The sequence below is a fragment of the Gossypium hirsutum genome, chromosome D10, assembly GCF_007990345.1.
Source record: "Gossypium hirsutum isolate 1008001.06 chromosome D10, Gossypium_hirsutum_v2.1, whole genome shotgun sequence".
Classification (NCBI taxonomy): domain Eukaryota; kingdom Viridiplantae; phylum Streptophyta; class Magnoliopsida; order Malvales; family Malvaceae; genus Gossypium; species Gossypium hirsutum.
The window spans coordinates 23,401,786-23,424,086 of record NC_053446.1 but is presented as its reverse complement, the minus strand read 5'-3'; the positions used below and the strand labels follow the sequence as shown (position 1 = coordinate 23,424,086).

Genomic DNA, 22,301 nt, shown 5'->3' with positions numbered 1-22,301 from the left:
TCAATGAAAATTTGAATGATGCCCAACTAATTGATTGCCATTAGCATTAAGTATCATCCAAGTATAAAATATAATAAATGCTTAATAATAAAAAATAAAATCAGACGATAGTTTTGATTAAAAAATAATTAAAAAATTTTAAAAATAAAAAAATTTAATTGAATCACCGATTTAATTAATTGTTTAATGTACCAATTCCTAATTTAATCAATTGATACTCCGATCAGTTCTTGACAATTCAATTTAAACATTATTGCATATTTAACCAAATATATCATAATTTATATAAATTAAGAGATTAAACAAGCCTTACCATATCCAATAAATTTGGTTTAAAACAGACTTTTTCTTTTCAAGTATTTTCGTTAATTATTTTATTGTATCAAATGTTATAGGCCACAATGAATGTATACACATTTTTGAGGACTAGGCTAAGCTCTAAGATGTAGCTAATTAACTCTCTAATGATTAACTTGCCTAATTTGGTACACGTCAAACTAAAATTCCCACCAATTATCCTTTCAAAGTTTCTTTATCCCACTAAAATAATCATTGTTGTTTACTAAATTTTAAATTACCATAAACCCAAAATAGAATTTCTACACGAATCCTCAATATAAAATATGAAATATCATTCTGTGAACTTGAAGCTGGTACTTTAATGTTTTTAAAACCAGATTAGTTGTTACCAAACTGATCAAGTCACTGATCAATTCAACCGACTTGATTAAAAAATTATTAAAAATTTATAAAAAATATAAAAGAAAGCTTGATTCAACATAGTCGAACCCATGCGCAGTTCAACCAATCCAATATCATTCTTTAAACCGGCTCACAGTCCAACTGATTCGATTAACAGGTCCGGTTAAAACATCAACCATGTCCTTAGAATATTGTTTTTAAAATATTAAAAGAACAGTTAACAAGACTAGTGGAGTTTTATTTATTTATTCCACTAATGGTGGGCAAAATAAATATCCATATAGCATTACATAAAAGAACATGGTATGAGTAATTTCGAAAAAATAGCCAAAATATACAATCACACTCATGAAGAAATTACATTCAGAAACTCAAAGAATTACAGAAAAGTTAATTTAGTTTCGAAGAAATCACGAATGTGCAGATTATATTGTGAGAGAATCAAAATGCAGACCTTGCCAGTACCATCCCAAACAATCAAACACACAAACAAATCCAAATAAAAAGCTCAAAAGAGCCATCAAAATGTATTTATGCTCATAACAATCCGCAAATCTTCACTAAACCAACCACAATTTCATCTAAAAAGCAAAACCCTTTCAATGATAACGTGGATTATGTTCGATGGCATGCATGTATGAGTGAGCATCGAACTTAGAGGACTTAATCTGTAAAGATTCGGAATAGACGTGACCAGGCTAAATAAAGGTTGAACATTTGATCATTTTAATGCTTACTGGAGTTCTCCTTGAAGTTTGTTATTTTCTGAAGCTATTTACGTAGTGTTGTTGAAAAAGTTACAAAACTTATTCCCCTCCTAGATAGATATCTACCTTAAAAAAATATTCATGGTGACCAAGACATCAGCTATGGTGATATATGCATCAATAACATGTACTCATAAATGGTAAGGCCAAACATTGTTTTTACATAAACCAACGAGAATGATTAGCACTAACCATCAGTTTTCCCTAATAAATTTGTCAATCTGAAAGAAAGGTTATTTGAGGCTTTAAGGATACAGGTAAAGTGGGGGAAAGATGAACTTGTGAGATTTACACTGCTTACCTTCCTGGAAGTATGAAAGAGAGTATATACAGTCCAGATTCTCGGCGTCACTAATAAGAAACGATAACCATCTATGTTTTCATGTCTCACAAATTTTAACAAACTAAAACCCATGGCTTTGGTTTGACGACGATGATGATGATAAAACCCATGGCTTTGGTTTGACGATGATGATGATGATATTACCTAGAATAGGGCATATTTTGACTATAATATTTTGTGATTTTCTGCTTCTCTAGCATGGAAGTTCTCAAGAACTTGGCAATCAGATAACATGAACAAAATCTAAGTGCACCTAAATTAGAAGAGAAGAGAAGCTATCCACAGATTCTGAAGTGTTCTAATACATGCCAAGTAAAGATCCTCGCTACTTACGTTAGTACATAGAGTTGTTGCGTGTCAGTGAAAGGTAGAAGGGCCTGAGTCATCTGAAACCCTCAAATTATAGCACCGTGCCAAACGTCGAGCAGCTCCATCAGCCATCAAACTATCTATCATCTCATACTTCTTGTAGTTTGCTTTCAGAGTTTCTCCTTGCTGCTTTGCAAGCTTCTCCTCCTTTTCCAGTTGATGCTTCAGAGCAACAAGTTAACAACTTCACTATGAAAAACAATATCTTACACACCTTGAAATGAATGGATTTTTATACAAGATTTAGAATTCACCTTGAGCATCACCGCAGTTTCAGTAGCATGCCTTTTCACCAGCTGCTTAAGCTTGCTTGCTACCTTGAAATCGGGGTCGGCAGTGTCCAACCAACGGATACGTATCTGTCGGCCGGGCTTTCTCGGGCGATCACCAAACATCTCTGCCAGAGCAGCACGTGCCCTTACAGGCCTTGGCATTCCAGACATCATGAAGGGAAATTCTGACAATGTAGAGATGACAACTTTAGCTTGCTTTTCTTTCTCCATCTCCACTAAAGCGCATTGCGGCATGTTCCGTGGCTCCAGATAGTTTGGAATGAATTCAACACTCTTGACAGTTCCATACTGATCAAGAGCGGTTCTCACGACTGACTCGGTTACATTCGGTGATAGGTTGTCCAAGTAAACCGTCCTCCTCACCTTCTCCTCGAAAGCAGCATACTCATTTTGTTTTCCAGACTCCATTTAAGATCAAAACCTAAAAGCCCGACCATTCAATTGGACAAATCAAATCCTTTTCCCGAATTTCCAAGACAATAAAATCTTCCAGACATTCCAATAAAATGTGACATTCCTAAAGTAAGGGTCCATTTGGTCCTTATCTTTTTTTTATATATATTATTTTTAATTTACTTGTTCGAAAGTTGTTATAAAGAAAAATCAGAATTACTTCAAAGATAAATACAAATGAATAAATCCACAAGACAAATAGTAACATATTTGTTTCATATATAAAACTAAAATCATAAATTCTGATCTTGAAAAGAAATTAAGCCTTCCCCTTTTTAAATCCATCAAATTATAGTTTCCTTGTCATAGATTTTTAATTCAACACAAATAATATAAAATTAATTCAAAGAAAATAACCTCTTATATTTCTCTTTAAATCTAGCGGAAGAACAGAAAAATAAACAAAAAAAAAATGAACAAGAAGAAATTCTGAAGGAAAAAAATATTTAGCGGAAAATCAAGAGTAAAGATAGTGGAAAAGGTACCTTGTGTTATAGGCCGAGCAATGAGGAGTGACGGAAGCGAGGCTGTCGGGGAGTTTAGTGAAGGCCGCAGAGCGAGGAAAAAGCAAGAAGAGGCACCGGAAACAGAGAAGTGAAGGGGAATTCAGTGAAGCGAAGAAAGAAGAAAAATAAGAGGGAGGAAAATGATCGCAACGGGAGAGACAAAGAATACGGCGGTGGAGGCGGCGACGGCAACAGCAGGGATAGCGACGCCGGTAGCAGGATATTTGAGAGAGTGAGAGAGGGGTGGGTAGGAAAATTTGAAAGGAAAAAAATTCGAAGAAAGAGTTTATATTTAGATTTAAATAAGAATGGACAATTTAGGAAAAAAGGAAAAACAAATGAATTTATATTTAGATTTAAATGAGCCGTTTTTAGCTTAGGCCCAATCCAGGTCGGACAGGTACGTTCAAGCCCGAGCTCGAACACAGTAAAAGATGAATTTTTATGGCAATTATTTTGAGAATCCAAGGATGAGATTCTGATTATAAGCTGGAAATGGCGATTTCCTAAGTAATTCTCGAGTTATATATATATATATATATGTGTGTGTGTGTTGAGGAGGAGTCTAACTTCTTTCTATTTACGTCTCTCTGTTCAAAACCAGAACTTCAGCGCCACCGCAGCCACCATTAAATTTCTTCTAATTTATATATATATTTTTGTTCAAAATAAATAAAACCCACCATCATTCCCTTTATGAATCAAGGCCTTGTTTAGGTTTTTGGATGATTGGGTATGAGAAATGGGTTCAAAGAAGAAGAAGAAAGGGGGAGGGAGGAGGAGTAAAGGAAGGGCTTCTTCGAAAGATCATAATTCCCATGATGGAGATGATAATGAACTTCTCTCTGAAGAGATCACTGCTCTGTATGTTAATGTTCTCTCAACCCATTTTCTTTTTGTTCTTTGATCCTTGCTAATCTTCGCTCGCATAGCTAGTATATATTAAGGAAAAATAATGACATCTTTGTTACTGAATTTACTAAGGATATGGTCTTAAATGGGGGTAGGGTAGTGCAATACGATTCATATGGCCGACCCAAATGACGGGCAAAAAGCTTTGTGCGAACATTGATTGCTTAATTAGATAGTGTTTAATTTTTGCAGGGCTGTTGGAAAAAATTGGGAATAGTTAGCCACTGTTGAGAAAAAGATTAAGGGTCTTATTGAGCTTATATTGGTTGAAACTTGAAAGTAATTAAGTGGTAATGATAGTAAATCCTATTCGGTATTCAAGGTACTTAAATACAGAAAAGGCCTCTGACCTACTGCAAAATGATTTTAGATTGGAAACTCCTTTTATTATTGTCACACAAATTTTGTAGAGCTTACGATGATTGGAACAAATTGTGCTTAAAGTTGAAGTTTGTTGTATTTGATAAAGTGTTCATATATTTTATTTTATTTTATTTTGGAGTCTTCTATATATAGATATATATCCTAAGAATGGACATCTTTTCCTAAAATTGCATTATGATTTATGAATTCTGCATTTACATGTTGAACTCTTAGTATTTCCATTTTGTTAACTTTTGCCTCCATTATTTCTTTAAGGGTTCTACTGAAATTTTGTTTACTCTTCATCATGTTTACAAGGTTTCTTTGTTTTAAGAATTTAGAATCATCCATACGTTTCTTTTCTTTCTTTATTTTTCAAATGAAATCAAATTGAAGATTTAATTATTAGGGACATATGATATACTAAAAATGTATTTTACGTCAAATTTCTATACTTTTAGGTGTGCAATATTTCAAGAAGACTGCAAAGTTGACTCAGGGTCACCTCCACAAATCATCATTAAGCTCAGGTTTGTGTTATTTGCTTTGTATCTAATTGTCAGTTGAGCTATGTTTTTTCCTGATCTCAGTTTTTCTAGTTATGAAAATTGAACAGGCCTTACTCAAAGGATATGGGTTATGAGGACCTTGATATTTCTGCTCTCCTCTTAGTTAGGTATAAATAGTGGATGAATGTTGCTTCATGTTCATTTTATATCAACATATGTTTCCTTTCCGTTCATTTTAATTTTTCTTGTTTATCAGGTGCTTTCCAGGATATCCTTACAAGTGCCCAAGGTTGCAGATCACTCCGGAGAAAGGCCTTACAAAAGGCCAGGCTGATATTCTTTTGTCTCTACTTAATGATCAGGTTTGTGTTGACTTGTGTTCTTTTTATGCTATTTAATAGAAGTTCTGCCAGTGACAATAATAAATGATTCTGGTAATTTGTAATGTCGAATGGAACTACTTTGTCTTTATGATTCTAGAAGCTTGTGTCCATGCAGATAATTTTTTATTTTTCCCCAAAGAGCACATTGATTACTTATAAAAAGTTCAGAATTTGTTTGCATTGCACTCTGCTTTTTGCTTGGCATGGCTTACCTGATTTGCAAATACATTGGCTTCTGTTTCTAGCATCTTATACTTAATTAGTACTATTAACTTTTTTTCCCCAGGCAAATGCTAATGCTCGAGAAGGACGGGTAATGATTTTTAATTTGGTGGAAGCTGCCCAAGAGTTCCTGTCTGAAATTGTTCCAGCAGGCCAAACACATGAATCTGTATACTTTTATCCTCAGTAATAATTAATATATCAATTTTTACTTGTATCCATGTCATATTTATTGATCTATGGTGATTGTCCATTTCTTTGGTTTGGTTTCATGAGCACTTCCTTGTATTCCATGCTTAAGTTCTGGTAGTTGCTATCCGTATTATGCTTAGTGATGTCTTCTATATAATGATAATTTTCTATAATATACTGAACTTTAATTTTTCCTAGTTCGATTTGTTTATCTTGTTTGAAACATTGCTGTAAATGGACATGAAAATATCTTTATGGACCATAAGTTGGTCATTTAATATGTTTTCTTTGTTTGTCTAGAATGACTTTCAAAATTTATGTTGTTTTTCTCTAGCCAAAATTTTTTTTTCCTTGTTGATAAGAGTATTCAATCAAAAATAAATATCTAATCCTTTTTTTTTCTTTTAACCTAAAATCTTTGTACCCTTGGTTTTGAGTAACATGGAGTATGACTGCAGATAAAGATATGCATAACCAAGTAATTTCAATTGTAGCAACTAGTGAAATGATGTGAAATTCGTATTAAAGACTATCACACCAATGATATGTAAAACTCTTATCTCTTTGCTTTATCTGTGGAGGGACTTTTTTTTTTTTTTGTAATATTTTGAGATGATATTTCTTAGTTCATACTATTTTTTAATAATTCAGCTTTAGTAGATGAGATTAAGGTGGGAGATAATTGCAACTTAGAGCTTTGAAGGCATACTTAAAATTGAAACAATTAATGTTAAGGAGGACAAAAGCTGAATATGAAGTTTTGTTAAATTAAAAATAGAGATGAAGATAGAGCCAGTATACATAACTAACAAAGATGCTTAGAGTGGATATCCAATGTTTCTGTTTGATAAACCCTAGACCCTGATGAAGAGCTTGAGCGTGATGTCTTGGCATAGGGTTAGAACAGGTTGGATGAACAAAAGAAGTGCTGCATGGATATTATCTTACTGTGATTGCCTGTAGGTTGAAGGGAAACTTTTATGGAATACCCTTAAAATACAGAGTTTATTCTTACTGAATGTTGGGTGGTTACCTAACATCACCTCAAATGACTGCAGTTGAAATGCACAGTTGTTAAGATGGAGATATGCCCATTACATACCAGAAAAGATGATTTATTCGTAAGAAGTTAGTGATGGCATCAAGATATGATTAAATGAAAGATGACTTGGACTGTACGCAGTTTAGACCTAAGGATACTCTGTTATTTGAGATTGATTTGGGCCAAGTAGGATAAATGGAAAAAGGTATGAAAAGATCAAAAAAACTTAATGGATTAAGGTCATTCAAAAAAAAAAAAAGAACAGAAGGTTTAGCTTCCTTTGATTCTTAATAGGATTTAGCCTTTAATTAAAAAGTAGGGACAAAATGGATTAATGAAACCTAGTGCACTTAGTTTGGAATTAAGGTGCTGTTCTGTTGAGTTTATGTTCATTCTTTTATAAGGGTGGTTTATATAGTTAAGAAATAGGCATCTAACTCCTGTTAACCATCTGTTTTCCTTTTTGCTCTTTGATTTGGTTATCATGTCTGAAATTTATCTTTCTTCTTGAAGGCTTTATGTTCAACCACAGGTGGCAGCGGCCAGTTGCTTCAGAAGGATGTTGCAATTTCAAGTAACAAGGGTTCCTCTTCTAGGGGCCCTTTTGTCTATGGTTTTATAGATCTTTTCAGTGGATCTGGAGAGTCATGGAATTGGCCTGTGGATATGGACAAAAGCAGAGGTATAATTTCTGCTGTACAGTCACTTGCATCAGATGGTCGAGACATTGGATATGACTTTCAACAAAAGAAACTCGAGAAGAACCCAAAGCTGTTGGAAGCGGAAGAAAAAAAGGAAGTTGTCTCACCTTTACCTGTTGCCAAATTGAATAACATGAAGGAAGAAAGTGTAGATGACGGTAAGAGCTCATCTACTGCTGATTCAAGCAATTTTTTGGCAGACTTGGTTAGAAATGGCATTAATAGCGAGGAGGAGGTAAGCCATACTGGATTGGTGTTTAATACCAATAATCTTTTACTTAATCATTCTTATTTGACTTTTATTTTTGCTATCTAACCTTCTCTAGCAGAAGGTATTCCTAGAAGTTCTTAATACACAAAATATGGTTTCTTATAAGTTATAACTATATGCTGAAATTGAATTACGTAGATTCTTATTGTTAGGTATATTGCTATTTACTCCTAGTTTAGATTGTTTGTGTTTAATATGATTTTTATAAAATTCTAGCTGATTGGTGTTTAATATGATTTTAGAAGATGCAGAAGAGTGGGTGAACACTTGTTTTCTGAAAGAATCAAACTTTTGTTGTTCAAATTGTTCTTATTTCATGGTTTAGTTCTTCGTGGAATATTACATAGTCATTTGATGATTTTTTAGGATACTGTTCATGAGGAAACAGAGGATGATGATGATGATCTTGAAAGTGAGACTTGGCAGTCATTATCTTCTACATCTATTGGTGATAATCAAGCATCAGAAGCCATTGGAAAAGATCTAATGATGGTAACTTTTTCATATTTTCTCAATTTATTTTATTTTTCAACATGTAAGCTTAATTTGCTTTAAAGGCTACCTGTTAACTTTGTCTAGTATATCTTCGTTACACGCACAGGTTCATCTACTTCGTCTTGCTTGTGCTTCTAAAGGACCATTAACTGATGCACTACCACAGATTATAACAGAGCTGTATAATTTAGGTGTATGTAATTATTAACAATCTGCTTGTTGGAAAGGAAAAGCAAGTATGATTATGTTTAGATTTTAAAAGTTTGAATTCCTTTTGCTTGATAAAATGTTGATTCTCTGATGATTTTGAGTTCAGATGTTTTCAGAATGGGTGCGGGATTTAGCTCTTAAATCTTCTCTGACATTCAATAAAACCTTTGATCATGCTTTCCATCAGCATATGGTTATCACTTTTTGTTCCTTTTTTCTTTCTTGTTTTCCTTCTCTTTATCAATTAAGCTCTAATTCTGATTGCATTATAATTTTTTGTACATTTATTTAGGTTTCATCCAAAGTTTCTGAATTTTGGAAACCTACTTCTGATTTGGGCGGGCCTAGTGCATCTCTCCCAAATTCTCGATATTTGAGTGACTTTGAGGAGCTACAGCCACTTGGTATGACAGTTTTTCCAATATTCATATTCATATTCATATTCATTTGCTTCTATTTCTCCAGTTGAAAAGTAAATTGGTGATTCTGGTTTGATCTCAGAACTAAACTGACGATACATTTCCACCTGATATTGGATTGTTGATCAGGCTAAAATTCTCATGTTTCAAGTATGAAAGTTCTAGAAGTTTAGACACTGACCTCACCTGCATTGGAACGGTAGTTATGGTGTATTTGTACGGAATGAAAATGGTGTCCATAAACAATGGGCCTACTTGTTTGAGAAATTCATGATGTCTATCAGAAGTGTCAATTGTTTCATCTATCATTCTGTCATTCCTTCCTTTCTTTATTTTTGGGTATAACATCTTGAACCAAGGATCCTTACCAAAAATCTGTTCACCTTACCACCTTAGTTAAGCCCAAGAAGCAGTTGACTTTGCTATGTAATTCAATATTTCAAGCTCTCTGTATTTTTAGATTCACCAAGACACCAACCCACTTTTAATGCTTATTCTGGTGGCTTCTTTGTTTTGTTTTTATTTTCCTTTCATTCTTTAAAGCTGTGTATAAATTTCGTTCACATGATTATATTATTTTTCTTTAACTTTAGGACTACTAAAACTTTTTTCTTTTGATGGCAATAGGTCATGGTGGTTTTGGCCATGTCGTATTGTGCAAAAACAAGCTAGATGGAAGGCAATATGCAGTCAAGAAAATTCGCCTAAAGGACAAAAACCTGCCCGTTAATGATCGAATATTGAGGTAACTTCATTTCTCGTATTATATATCCAAATAGAAATTTACAGTTATTTACTTATAATGATGCTAAGTGTAGTAATTACAACTTATTAAATGGTCTAGTAATGAAGGATTGCTGGTAATTTGTTATGTTTCTTAGAGATGGATCAAGTCACCAGACGGTTTACAACTAAGTCACGTTGAGAAGAGGGATTATCTCCCTTGTTCTTGTTTCTTGAGCGACCTATCCTGTATAAAGTTCAACTCGTCGAAGGGAGTTGATACCTTAGAGCTCATTAGAGAGAGATCCAAATCTCATAGGTTAAATAAAAATGCTGCTTATCTTATTAATAAGAAAATAACTCTCTTAAATAGAGATTTACAGCCTTGAAAACAAGTAAAATATGATAAATAAGGAAACTAGTAAAATAGGGAAGACTCCTAATTCATAGGCATACTGCTAGTATATTGGGATTCTTTAAAGAAGAATCCTTATTCAATAAATATTCTATTTATGCTAATTTTTGCTAATTGATATTCTTTTGCCTGCCATAAGTGTCCCTAACATAATTACGTTTCTAGCAAACTAATTTATACCTTGTGTGTTGGGTTCCGTCTTTGCTTTTTCATTATCTAATTCAGTTGGAACCTCCATATGCTCCTTAGGTTTACTGTTGAGTCTGTTCTTTACAGCTTGTCACAATTCTCAATATAGAGAAGCTTATTCAGGTGTGTAGTTAACATGGATGTCTGCAACGTTGGTGCAATTTGGTGCATAGGAGTACTCCAACTTTATAAGATTTGTGTATGTTGTCAGGTTCAGATTTAGGAATTTGTCAGCTGTGTTGCATTTATTTAGATGGTTTAATCAGAGACACTTATAGATCTCCTTGTGATGGGGATATGGATCGAGTTGCCGGGCAATTCACGGTGATAAAGTTTGGTTCAATTGAGGAAGCCTTTCCCTTGTTGCGGTTCCTCCCATGTGAATAGCATATGATTAATATATGGAACTTGCCGAAGGGAGCTCCTAACCTTGCTCTCTTTAGGAAGATAGAGTCTTAAGACCCTATAAATTGGAATAATTTCAGTCTTATTTTATCACTAAGAATTGTCTCCTTAAATAGAGGTTACATAGGTTTTTATTCTTGTAGAATAAGAAACTAGAATTAAGGACTTTTAATTGCAATATAATACTTGCTAAATAAATTATTTTAATTAGGAGTATTTCTAAAATAAACTTCATGTCTTCTTTCTATTTTTGGTTTTGAATAGTTCATGCATTTTTTGGCTTGTTATCGGCTTATTGCATGCAAGGATATTTTAGGTTCCATGCTCTTGTCTTGATTTTGCACAACATCATCAGAATCCTTTATCTCCAACCAAAATAAATTTTTACGTTGGTGCTGAAATGAGTACGGTTCATCACAATTGTAGCAATGACGTCTATTCATTTTGCCTTCTCTGCACAAGTCAACTTTTTAACAAAACAAGGAGTTGCATTACTTAGACTTGAACCTACAACCATCACCCTGTCATGCCCAGGGCTATTTTTAGCAACAAAAGGGGAAACTGTCACTACCGTGTTGGTGCCTTTAGTATTCAAGCCCGTTGTTTCTATTTTCTCTTAGCATGCTTGCCACTCTTGCTATCTATTACTTCTTCTCAAAGGCCCATGCCAAATTCATTTCTTGAACAAGGTTTGAGGGATTTTGCATCTCCACATCAAGTGTAATTGTGTCTGTTAATCTTGCAGTAAACAAGTCAACTTGTTGGTCCACTTGCATTGCACTAGCACATGCCAACAACCCTGAAGTTGAAATTGATACTCATCAGCCATTCCAGTCTTCTTACCTTTTTAGGTGCCTTTGACTTCTTGTCTTTCCCCCAAAGGCAACCGTAATACTTTGGTTTAGCCTTTTTCTTGTCTCTTCCTTTCTCAAAATGTATGCATGATATTGCTTTCCAACTTTTTCTTTGTTGGCCTTCTTGCTTTCTATTCTGTATTTCTGTTCCTGTCTTGTTGGTATTCTGTTCCACTGTTATATATGTAGTTAACATTTTCTTTAAGAAGTTGCTTTATGGTGTAAAATTTCTATACAACTTTTTAAATTTGGTTTTTTTTCTCAGTATCTGAGTTTTGGTGCAATTTCCCATCTTTATTCTGCTTGATACTGTATTACTTTGTGCTAATGAATCAATAATGTTGACTGGTGAGGTACTTAGGGAGGTAGCTACACTTTCACGTTTACAGCATCAGCATGTTGTCCGTTACTATCAGGTAAATTGAAAAGCGTTTGACGATTTTGTTTCTCTCTGCATCTTTGGGAATTGTCAAGCCTCTGCCTAGCCCACATTTTTTAACCATTTTTTCTTACCTAGGTTTTATAGGAAGGTACTAAATTGACTCCCTAATTGCTTTATCCACGAAAGAGATATTAGGAAAATGAAGGAAAGAAATATATTTGCTTCAGAATTATGAAAAATAATGTACCCATTTTAGACTTCTGTTAAGTGTTAAATATTTGCAAACTTCCAGGCATGGTTCGAAACAGGAGTTGCTAATTCTTTTGGTGATAATGCATGCGGTTCAGAGACTGCAACAAGCTCCACATTTAGTAAGGGTGTGGGCTTGACAGATGTCCCTGGACAGGAGAACAAACTTGAGTCAACGTATCTATATATTCAGATGGAATACTGCCCTAGGTATCTGATTTATTTGCTTGTCTTTCGTTCTTATCTTGACTGGTCTCATTCATGTTGTACTTTGTATCGTAACTTTTTTAGAAATAAATTGGAGTTAAAGCGAACTAATTTGAAGTTGAAAACCATTGAATTCATTCTTGATACTATTGTTGTTTTTATGAATGTTTCTATTTGGTGGATTATACTGTCAAACATTAGTAATTATTTTTCCTTTGACATTCATCCTTGTGAAGTAATGTAAGAGTGCTCAAAGTATATGTTCTCACAATGGATAGGTAAAAGAAACTCTTTGGAATAATCATTTTAATAGGATTTTTTTAATCATTATCTTCTTGAAGCATGTAATTGACTTGAGGTAGGTATTCGATATTCACAGAAAAATTATGCAATTTCTTCTGCTTTTCATGTTATATTCTTTTATGCCTTTTGTAATGTCTGTTATTTACATGTACACGCATTTATGTTAGCGTTCTTTTCTATGATTTTATTACTCCATAACCATCTATTTTATTAAATTACATTTGAAATGTATTTTCCTTTTGTCCTTACAAAATACTAACATCCTCCACCCTTTTTTTGACTATTTCCAAAATTCATTCCTTTTATGGCATGAAGGACTCTTCGTCAAAGACTTGAATCTTATAACCATTTTGACAAAGAATTAGTGTGGCACCAGTTTCGCCAAATTGTGGAAGGCTTGGCACACATACATGGACAAGGAATCATCCATCGAGACTTGACTCCAAACAATATCTTTTTTGATGCTCGCAATGACATTAAAATTGGAGATTTTGGTCTTGGTAAGATATATTCTATGGTGAAATCAACTTTTGTCTTCATCTAGCTTCTAAGAGGGAGATTTATTGTTTAACTCAAATGTTAGTTATGGAACAAAAGCGAAAAAGGAACTCATTTAATTTGAGAATGAATGCTATGGTAAAATTTCACTTACATATGAATATAATGTTTATAGTTATGGTTTGAGAAATTCTGTTAAAGCAGATCAGACCTTCTAAATGACTTTTCGGGCTTCTTAAATATACAATAAAACAAATGAGAACAAAGTGAATTAAAGGTTCATAAGTCACGCTTTACAATGTCTTGAGATCTGCTTGCCGTCAAATTGTCATTAATCCATTCTGTAGGCATCTTCAAACAATGTAACATTTTTAAATCATACACCATGTTCAAAAGGCAAGTGCTAGCATGTTGTACAAAATGTAAATTAATATTCAATGTTTTGAAAAAAAAATCTCTCAGTCACCAAATATTTTTAATGTTTTTTTATTCATTCTGTTATTTATTTGTGTAGTTTTACCTCTCTAGCGGGTTGGTGCTTTTTTGCGTGTGATCTAGTAGCAATTGTTATTAGTCAGTGAAGAAAATATGTGTTTCCCCTTACAAATTGGGATCATGGCCATGTTAGTTAGATTAGAAGCCCAAAATTGAAGATGACATAAAATTTATAATTTTCATTCTTCTGGCTTCAGCAAAATTCTTGAGGTTCGAACAGGTGGACCAGGATGGTGGTTTCCCGACAGATATGCTTGGATCTTCTGTTGATGGTACTGGTCAAGTTGGTACCTACTTTTACACTGCACCAGAAATTGAGCAGGGATGGCCAAGGATCGATGAGAAGGTGAATGATAAATCCGTCTTTGGTTTTACTTAGTACCAAGCAGTATGTTTTTATTTTTTTCTATTCTGAGGGAAAGTATTTATGTCTAGTTCTGTGAGCAAAAAATGCAGGCACCTAGCCTTGAGTCGAAAGCTCAGGTTGCCAAGTAGTATGGGTTTTATTATTAGATAGTTTGCACTCCTACAATTTCATGGCTTTTGATATAATCTTAACTATTATTTGGCTATCTTATCTTGCAGGTTGACATGTACAGTTTAGGAGTTGTTTTCTTTGAGCTTTGGCACCCTTTTGGGACAGCTATGGAGAGACACATTATTTTATCTGATCTGAAACTGAAAGGGGAACTTCCTTCTGCATGGATAGCTGAATTTCCGGAACAGGCATCGTTATTACGATGCTTAATGTCACAAAGTCCTTCCGATCGCCCATCTGCCATGGAACTTTTGCAAAATGCTTTTCCACCACGAATGGAATACGAGCTGTTGGATAGTAAGTAGCTAAGTTCTAATCTAGTTTTTTCTTTTTTATGTGAGCATTTTTTTTTCTATACTATGTTGTTAAGTGCATTACTTGTTGAAAGTTGACTTTGAGTAATTGGTACTTTACCTTTTATTATGATTAAGAAAAGTGGGGAGAAACATAGTATAAATTGTCTCTACATACTTATTATAACTCTCTGTAGCTTTTGTGTATGTAATTAAACAAAAAGTAGTGTTACAATGGGGTTATTACTAAACAAGAGTTAAAAATCTTAAACTTAATATTTTGAAGATTTTAATCATCTAGTGTATTAGAATTTTTTTTTATCTGAAAAAACAATTCATTGTCCATGTAAGTCACAAGAAACCTCTTTAATAATTTTTTTTCCCAGTTAGACACAGGCGTATTAATGGAATTTGGTTAACTCATCTGTCGTGACTCTTGTTTTGGTGCGCAAAAGAAGGAATCTCTTCCGCCAAAAGACTTATGGTTTTAACTATAATTGTAAGCTCTCTAATTGGCTTCAATAAAATTTTAGTAGCAATACTGGTGCACAACTACCTTGTAATATAGTTTGCTGTACTCATCTGATATTCTGCTGTTTAAGCTGACAGAAATGTCCACGTGTCATAATATAACAAATCAGCTTGCAATTGGTATCAAGTTTAGAAAGTTCAACTAGCCCTTTGATCAACCATCATTTTTGCTAATTTCTTTCCCTATTCAGATATTCTACGTACAATGCAGACTTCTGAGGACACAAGCGTATATGGCAAAGTTGTGGATGCCATTTTTGATGAAGAAATGTTAGCAACGAAAAACCATCACCAGAATGCTGGTAGATTGCAAATGGTTCACCATGATACTTCTTCTATCCGGTTTGCAGATTTAGACACCGAACTTCGTGATTTTGTTGCTGAGGTCTCCAGGGAAGTTTTCAAACAGCATTGTGCTAAGCATCTTGAAATAGTACCTATGCGTCTGCTAGATGATTGTCCAAAGTTCTCTAGGTGCCTCTCATAGTCAAAATCCTTAAAATTTTTATAAAAGGTACCACTGATTGATTATATCTGGTTTGTATGATAAGGAATACTGTCAAACTTCTGACTCATGGAGGAGATATGCTTGAACTTTGCCATGAGCTGCGCCTACCTTTTGTTAGCTGGATAGTAGCAAACCAGGTATTGAGTACAAAACTTCTTACAAGAGTTGCACCTATCATTTTGTTTTTTTCTTCATTTTTTGGATACAATTATGCAAGGCTGATAAGGTTGTTAAACTTCTACTTTAGAAATAGTCGATAGACTTTGAAAGCTTGATGTAACAAAATCTCAATATGCCCTTCAGTTAATTCTCAAGTATGCATTCTAGATATTGGTTTTCCCAACATATTGAAATGGGAATCTTAAGAAGACTAAAAAAGAGGACTTCCAAATGGTCTAATAACATTCTAACTTAATGCTACATTATGTAATGTTATTTAGTAGTGTTACTCATCTTTGAGTTTTACAGGCTTCCATATCATGGTTAAACCTTTTTGTTTATTGTTCTCAACATACGTGTTTCTGAAAAGTAATAAAAAATAATTATTCTTACAAGTTAATTTGAAATAACAGCAAATCTTGTTGTTCTTCATCATGTTATATTCATCCTTAATTATAATTTCATTTTAAGACTTAGTTTAAGGCTAAGCTTCTGCATCATATTTTTTACAAGGTTAGATTTAACACCTCTATAGTGTAGTAATTTAAGATTATTATTAGCTAGCTTCATTTATGATATATTGTGCAAGTATTGAAAGAAAGATGGAATGACTCCTAGGTGGCATATCAGTTATGAGCTATACTTTATTAGGTTTTCTTGAAAACATCTCTAGAAACAAATTTGAGGGGATAAGTCAGTGGTTAGAACTTTTTTGTACGGATATCTTTCTATTTAGTGTTGTCAAATCTAACTGTCTGCAAAAGAAGATATCTGATTTTTTCTCTCATTGTTTTTTATCTACATGCTTAGCATATCGTCTGTGATCTGCTCTTTTAGTGGATGTTTATTTGACCTAAATTTGATTTTCCATTTTATCTGTCATAGAAATTTTCATTCAAGCGATATGAGATATCATATGTTTATAGAAGAGCAATCGGTCATTCACCTCCAAATCGTTATCTTCAGGTATAGATGTTGTAACAGTTATGTTGTGATGCATCTTTTCTCCTACAATGTTCCATGTTAATATGATTGATAGTGTTTTCGTGTCAAAATTTATTGTAATTTTGTGCATTATGACTTTTGATTACCAATAGGGTGATTTTGACATTATTGGAGGTGCATCAGCTTTGACAGAGGCAGAGGTTCTCAAGGTATTGTAATCTTTTTTTATCTATCTATCTATTCTTCACTGCCTAGTTATGTAGGTTAGGTAATGTTGTTCTGTCTTATTATACCTGGTTATGTTTCTAGCTCAACCATGACTGTTGACCTAGCTGTTTTCCTCCTGTGAGTGTGTGTGTGTGTGTTCTCATGATGCTCTATGACAAATTGTATCATAGTTACTCCTGCATTGCTGTTGATATAACTTTTGGATTATCTTGTAAAATGTTGGCATGGCTACTTCCCTTTTACAACCGAGAATTTGTAATATTAACCTTGCAAGATATTTTTATTACTTTCACGGCATTTCAATTGTGATTTTCCAGTGATCTTTTTGATACTTTACTTTGTAGACATGTCACCGTCAATGAGGAAACTTCTGAGCTTCATTAAGAAACAGTGTTAGTTTTCACTTTTTGCAGATAACTAAGAAAGCATTGTTTATATCAGCTTGAAAAAGTAGTAGGGTTTTAATGTGATTTTTTATGGAATTTATATTCATTATAAATCTAATTCTTCAGGATCATGAAACCTGTACTACCATGTCATGCCCATGCACTTGGCTTGATTAATTTGTATTTGCTGTAAGTTTCAAGGTTGTTATGTGCTGCCATGTTCTTGCATTAAATGCATTATACTTCAGACCCATCTTGGACTCGTTTGCAGGTGACAATGGACATTTTTACTCGATTTTTTAACTCAGGGTTGTGTGATATCCATCTTAATCACGGGAACCTGCTTGAGTCTATTTGGATTTGGGCAGGAATCACTGCAGAGCACCGACAGAAAGTCGCTGAGGTATGTCTTTGATATTCAAGATGCATTTTATTTTATTGACCATGTGAAGTTTTGATCTGACAATTGCTTCCTTAACTGAATGAAGCTTCTCTCAATGATGGCTTCCTTACGTCCACAATCATCTGAACGGAAGTTAAAGTGGGTTGTTATAAGGCGTCAGCTTTTGCAGGTCTGTGGAAACCATGAAACACACTGTGCTTAGCTTAGCATAGGTTAAGCTGTAAAAGTTGCCATTATAATAATGTTTTACCCGAACTTGTACTTCTCAGAGTCTCGTAGAGTTGAAGTGACTTTTTTCAATTTTGTGTCTATTGAGTATATGCTCATATGATTAGACTTAAACCAAGCAGATCTTCAAGCTGTTTGACTTAAAGGGACTTTCACTTAAAACATCTTCATGTAAAGTCATGATTTTAGCTATAAAGCTATTAGACTTAAAGGACTGCTGTGCTTATTATACCTTGTAAATTTAGAAGCACACCATGTTGGTTGAAAGTGCATTTATAACGTGATAAAAGGTGTTCATTTTTTTGGATTAATATTTGATTTGTCAAATATTCTGGCTGGAAAATTCAACTTGGGCTATTATGGATTTTGCTTAGTTATTGTTCTACATTCTGGAGGTGGACTTGACAATTTAGGGGTCACTGCAGAGACATTAGAATGATTTCTTATGTTGTATTTTCTCTTCAATGCTGTATGATATAATAATGCTATTCATTAGGGTCTGTGGTATTCCACTTTCTACAAGATATGTGAATTCAAAAGTTCTTTTGCACCCAAAAAGGAGCGATGCTTTTATCTGTTTACAACATCTTGTCTTATTCACTGCCAAATGCTTTACTTGACTTTAGAATTTCTAGTTTCTTGAACAAAATTATTCAATAAGCCCTTGATATAATGTTCTAGAACCCAATAACTTTAGGATATAATTTCTAAACCCATCTGGTATATCCTTTTGTTTTAATGTTTGCCATAAAATGGTTTGGGGATTTTTTGCTGAATAATGAGAATTTTGTAAAACCTAATGGAACTACTTTGTACATTCTTGAAATTATGTATTTTGCTTTATTTTTTTTGCTAGAACATGGGAATGCGTAGTTACTTTAGAACTAAGAGAAAGTAGGATAGGAGTTTTGCTAATTCAATCTTATAAAAAAAACTAATTTATAGTATTTGTGCCTCAAAAAAATTGAGATTCACAGTGAACATGTTCTAACTTTATAGTATTTCTGCTTGATATAGGATGATTCATGATGATTTTGATGTTTATAAGTTTTAACTTTATAGTAGCTTGATGTAGGATGATTCATGAATTGTAAAAGTAGTGACAGAATGTTTGGGCAGTAGTCATAAAGTTAAGTTGTTTCTTTTCACTAGTGCATGATTATTATCACATGCAGAAGTGAATTATATGATGAAATCCTATGTCGTCATTATAACCTTAATTTTTATGCTTTCTCTTCTAAATTTCATTCTTTTCCAGGAACTAAATTTAGCAGAAGCTACTGTAAATAGGTTGCAGACTGTTGGTTTAAGATTCTGTGGAGCTGTAGACCAGGCCCTCCCTCGATTGAGGGGAGCATTGCCTGCAGATAAGCCTACCCGCAAAGCTCTTGATGAGTTGTCAGACCTCTTTAGTTACTTGAGGATCTGGAGGATTGAAAAACATGTTTATATAGATCCACTGATGCCACCAACTGAGAATTATCATAGAGATTTGTTTTTTCAGGTATAACAACTTTAGCCGCTTGTGTGTGTATTTTCATACTAAATTATCATGGCTTGAATGCACTTATAGATATGTCTATATTACCTTTACGATACCACTTCGTTACTACAGGGCATATCAGAATGTTGATCATAGTTACCATGGGCATCTATTTTTACCGATAAATCTTTATAGCAACTTGGATTTAAAATGTATACTTTAGCTTTGACATTGAGGTGAAAGTATATTTATGCTTTTTACATGTAATGCTTTATTTTCATTTGTTATATGTAAAATGATGTCATAATTGTACGGTAAGATAATGTATAATATGTCTACTTGCAACGTCATATACTAATGTCAAAGATAACCTATGGCCGTAATTGCCTGTAACCTTTGTTGACACATAATTTAGTATGTTCTGTTTTTCTAGTTCTTCCTGTAAAGGTGTATATAGATGGTTATCACATCTGCCAGTATTTACATAATGAATTTTCTAATTCATTCTCCAGATATACTTGGGAAAGGAGAGTCATCCTGGAGCACTTACTGAAGGCGCATTGCTTGCTGTTGGTGGTCGATATGACTATCTACTTCATCAAATGTGGAATCATGAATATGTATCTCATGCATCTCTGGTTCCTTTCCTGTTTTTCATTTTTTATACATGTGTATATGCATATATGCACTTGCCATGCATAGTTAGTTGTTCAGGTAGAATAAGTCACTATATAAAGTGCTTAGCACTAAGTAACTTCTAACAGAAAGTTATGCAACTGGTTTTACTTCCATTCGTCATTTGTTGAATACTTACTATGAATGTTTGGATTATTGTTCTAGCAATAAGTCCCTGCCTGTCTTAACTGCACGTGCAACTTACAAATCAGAAAAGCATGGTTGGTTATATTTTATTAGCCTGTGTGCTAGTACCCTGGTATACTTCGATAATTTCCAGCATGAAATCATATCTCATCTATTTATTGAGGGTTTTTTTTTCACCATCCAGAAAACAAATCCTCCTGGTGCTGTTGGAACCAGCCTTGCACTTGAGACTATAATCCAGCATTCTCCTGTAGATTTCAAGCCTATTAGGTGCAGTTACCTCCTATTGCTTATCTCCGTCTTCTCGGTCAGTCTTATATTTTACTCATTGGCCCATCACCTTTGTGTGTCCTGCTGCAGAAATGAAGCTACCACCAGCATCCTTGTTTGCTCAAGAGGAGGTGGTGGTCTGTTAATTGAACGCATGGAACTTGTTGCTGAATTATGGGAGGAGAATATCAAGGTTGGTGTTGGAATGTTGTACATAAATTTTTTTTATATACTTATTATTGTTTTCATACTCATTTGTCATTCATATACATCAGGCTGAGCTTGTTCCTATACCTGATCCAAGCCTCACGGAGCAATACGAATATGCAAGTGAGCATGAGATAAAATGTCTTGTTATTATAACAGACATGGGTGTATCTCAAACTGGCTTTGTTAAGGTAATTTGGACCTTGGAGGCTGTTTCTGTTTTCGCTTTTCCAATTATATTGCTACTACAAGGTCATTAACTTGTTCTTTACAATTTAGTCGAAATTTGTGATGACTATGCATATTTTGAGATAGCCTATCTTCATTGGATGTGCAACTCGACTTTTAAAATGATAACATCTTCAGGTTCGTCATCTTGATCTTAAGAAGGAGAAAGAGGTTCAGAGAGAAGATCTTGTAAGATTTCTGTTGAATGCAATTGGGACACAATTCCGAAACCCTTCAGTTTGGTTCTAGTACTGTCTTCATCAAATTTCAGGTTCTTAGAAGCCCTATGCTCAGTCATATCCATCATTACTTTCTAACAATTTTCAGAATACATCTTTACTAAAATGAGATTTTGTTTGTATTTTTCCGTGAATTGAATGCATGTTGTTTGCCCTTCCAACAGTAGGTGTATCAGTCAGAATTGTTCTTTGCTCGTCTCCTCTGGCGCCTGATGAAGCAAACCATGTACAGTCTTTTGCCTGAATTTGCCACTAAGGAGTTTTTTGCAGCTTTAGGTTTTGTTGTACTATGACTCGAATTACACTACATGTTACATAAACTCGTCCGAAAATAGTGAGATACGCAAATGTATCTATGTATTAAACATGATACAGAAAAGGAAAAAAAGACAAGAGTCAATGATATAGTTATCAACAAGGAAAATCACAATAATACATCATTGTTTCTGGTTTGGGCAAGAACTTGTTCGCCTCAATCTCTGTATTGTGTCTACACGCAATGCTAGTTGCCAGGATTCGTAGAATAATCCAAAGTCCCTCCATGGTTCCCTGATATCTTTCTATTTGCCTAAAAACTGTTTGAAATGGACCTTTAGAGTTTGTTTATGTCCTGTAATCCTGCTTGGTAACAATCTGTTTTGATCCATTTCAGTTTGATCAAGTCCTTGTAGTATTGCAAGAGTGAATGCGCTTTTTCATCTGCTCATTTTGTACTGATTGTTGAGTGGTTACGTTTTTACTCTTTTTGTAGATTATATAATATCTCAAACCTCTAATTATATTTATAAATTAATGCTTCCATTACAAAGTTCAGTGGATAGCTACCTTTCTTGACATCCAAGTAATTGTTTATATTAATGGAGTTATTTAGCACTTAAGATCATCATTGTAACAACATAAATATTTTCGAGGACTAAATATTAAATGGAATAAATCGTATTTTATGAAATTAAAATAATAT

At 33.9% G+C, this 22,301-nt stretch overlaps 2 protein-coding genes across 5 annotated transcripts; one reads left to right on the top strand and one right to left on the bottom strand.

The window, feature by feature from the left end:
* Nucleotides 1–2,045: 2,045 nt before the first annotated feature.
* LOC107914668 (uncharacterized) lies at nucleotides 2,046–3,679 on the bottom strand. 2 transcript variants are annotated; one of them, XM_041102231.1, is made up of 3 exons: nucleotides 3,413–3,679; nucleotides 2,436–2,895; nucleotides 2,046–2,365 (listed from the first exon to the last, which is right to left on the bottom strand). In XM_041102231.1, exons 2-3 carry the CDS (start codon nucleotides 2,880–2,882, stop codon nucleotides 2,270–2,272), a joined length of 543 nt encoding a protein of 180 aa, XP_040958165.1. In that variant the 5' UTR covers nucleotides 2,883–2,895; nucleotides 3,413–3,679; the 3' UTR covers nucleotides 2,046–2,269. The 2 variants fall into 2 exon arrangements, with proteins under 2 accessions (XP_040958165.1, XP_016699141.2); XM_016843652.2 differs by having other exon boundaries at nucleotides 2,046–2,343.
* Nucleotides 3,680–4,162: 483 nt separating this feature from the next.
* On the top strand, nucleotides 4,163–22,038 carry LOC107914667 (eIF-2-alpha kinase GCN2). Of its 3 annotated transcripts, XM_016843650.2 has the most exons (29): nucleotides 4,163–4,297; nucleotides 5,170–5,238; nucleotides 5,325–5,384; nucleotides 5,474–5,579; nucleotides 5,887–5,991; nucleotides 7,570–7,992; nucleotides 8,395–8,520; nucleotides 8,630–8,716; nucleotides 8,840–8,926; nucleotides 9,026–9,137; nucleotides 9,780–9,897; nucleotides 12,100–12,154; nucleotides 12,413–12,579; nucleotides 13,195–13,379; nucleotides 14,070–14,218; nucleotides 14,458–14,707; nucleotides 15,426–15,708; nucleotides 15,786–15,879; nucleotides 16,787–16,867; nucleotides 16,999–17,055; nucleotides 17,732–17,863; nucleotides 17,949–18,032; nucleotides 19,350–19,595; nucleotides 20,087–20,194; nucleotides 20,581–20,666; nucleotides 20,757–20,859; nucleotides 20,942–21,064; nucleotides 21,240–21,372; nucleotides 21,505–22,038. In XM_016843650.2, exons 1-28 carry the CDS (start codon nucleotides 4,176–4,178, stop codon nucleotides 21,348–21,350), a joined length of 3,729 nt encoding a protein of 1,242 aa, XP_016699139.1. In that variant the 5' UTR covers nucleotides 4,163–4,175; the 3' UTR covers nucleotides 21,351–21,372; nucleotides 21,505–22,038. The 3 variants fall into 3 exon arrangements, with proteins under 3 accessions (XP_016699139.1, XP_016699140.1, XP_040958164.1); XM_041102230.1 differs by lacking the exon at nucleotides 4,163–4,297 and having other exon boundaries at nucleotides 5,193–5,238; nucleotides 5,308–5,384; XM_016843651.2 differs by lacking the exons at nucleotides 20,581–20,666; nucleotides 20,757–20,859; nucleotides 20,942–21,064; nucleotides 21,240–21,372; nucleotides 21,505–22,038 and adding an exon at nucleotides 20,415–20,470.
* The last annotated feature ends 263 nt before the right edge of the window (nucleotides 22,039–22,301 follow it).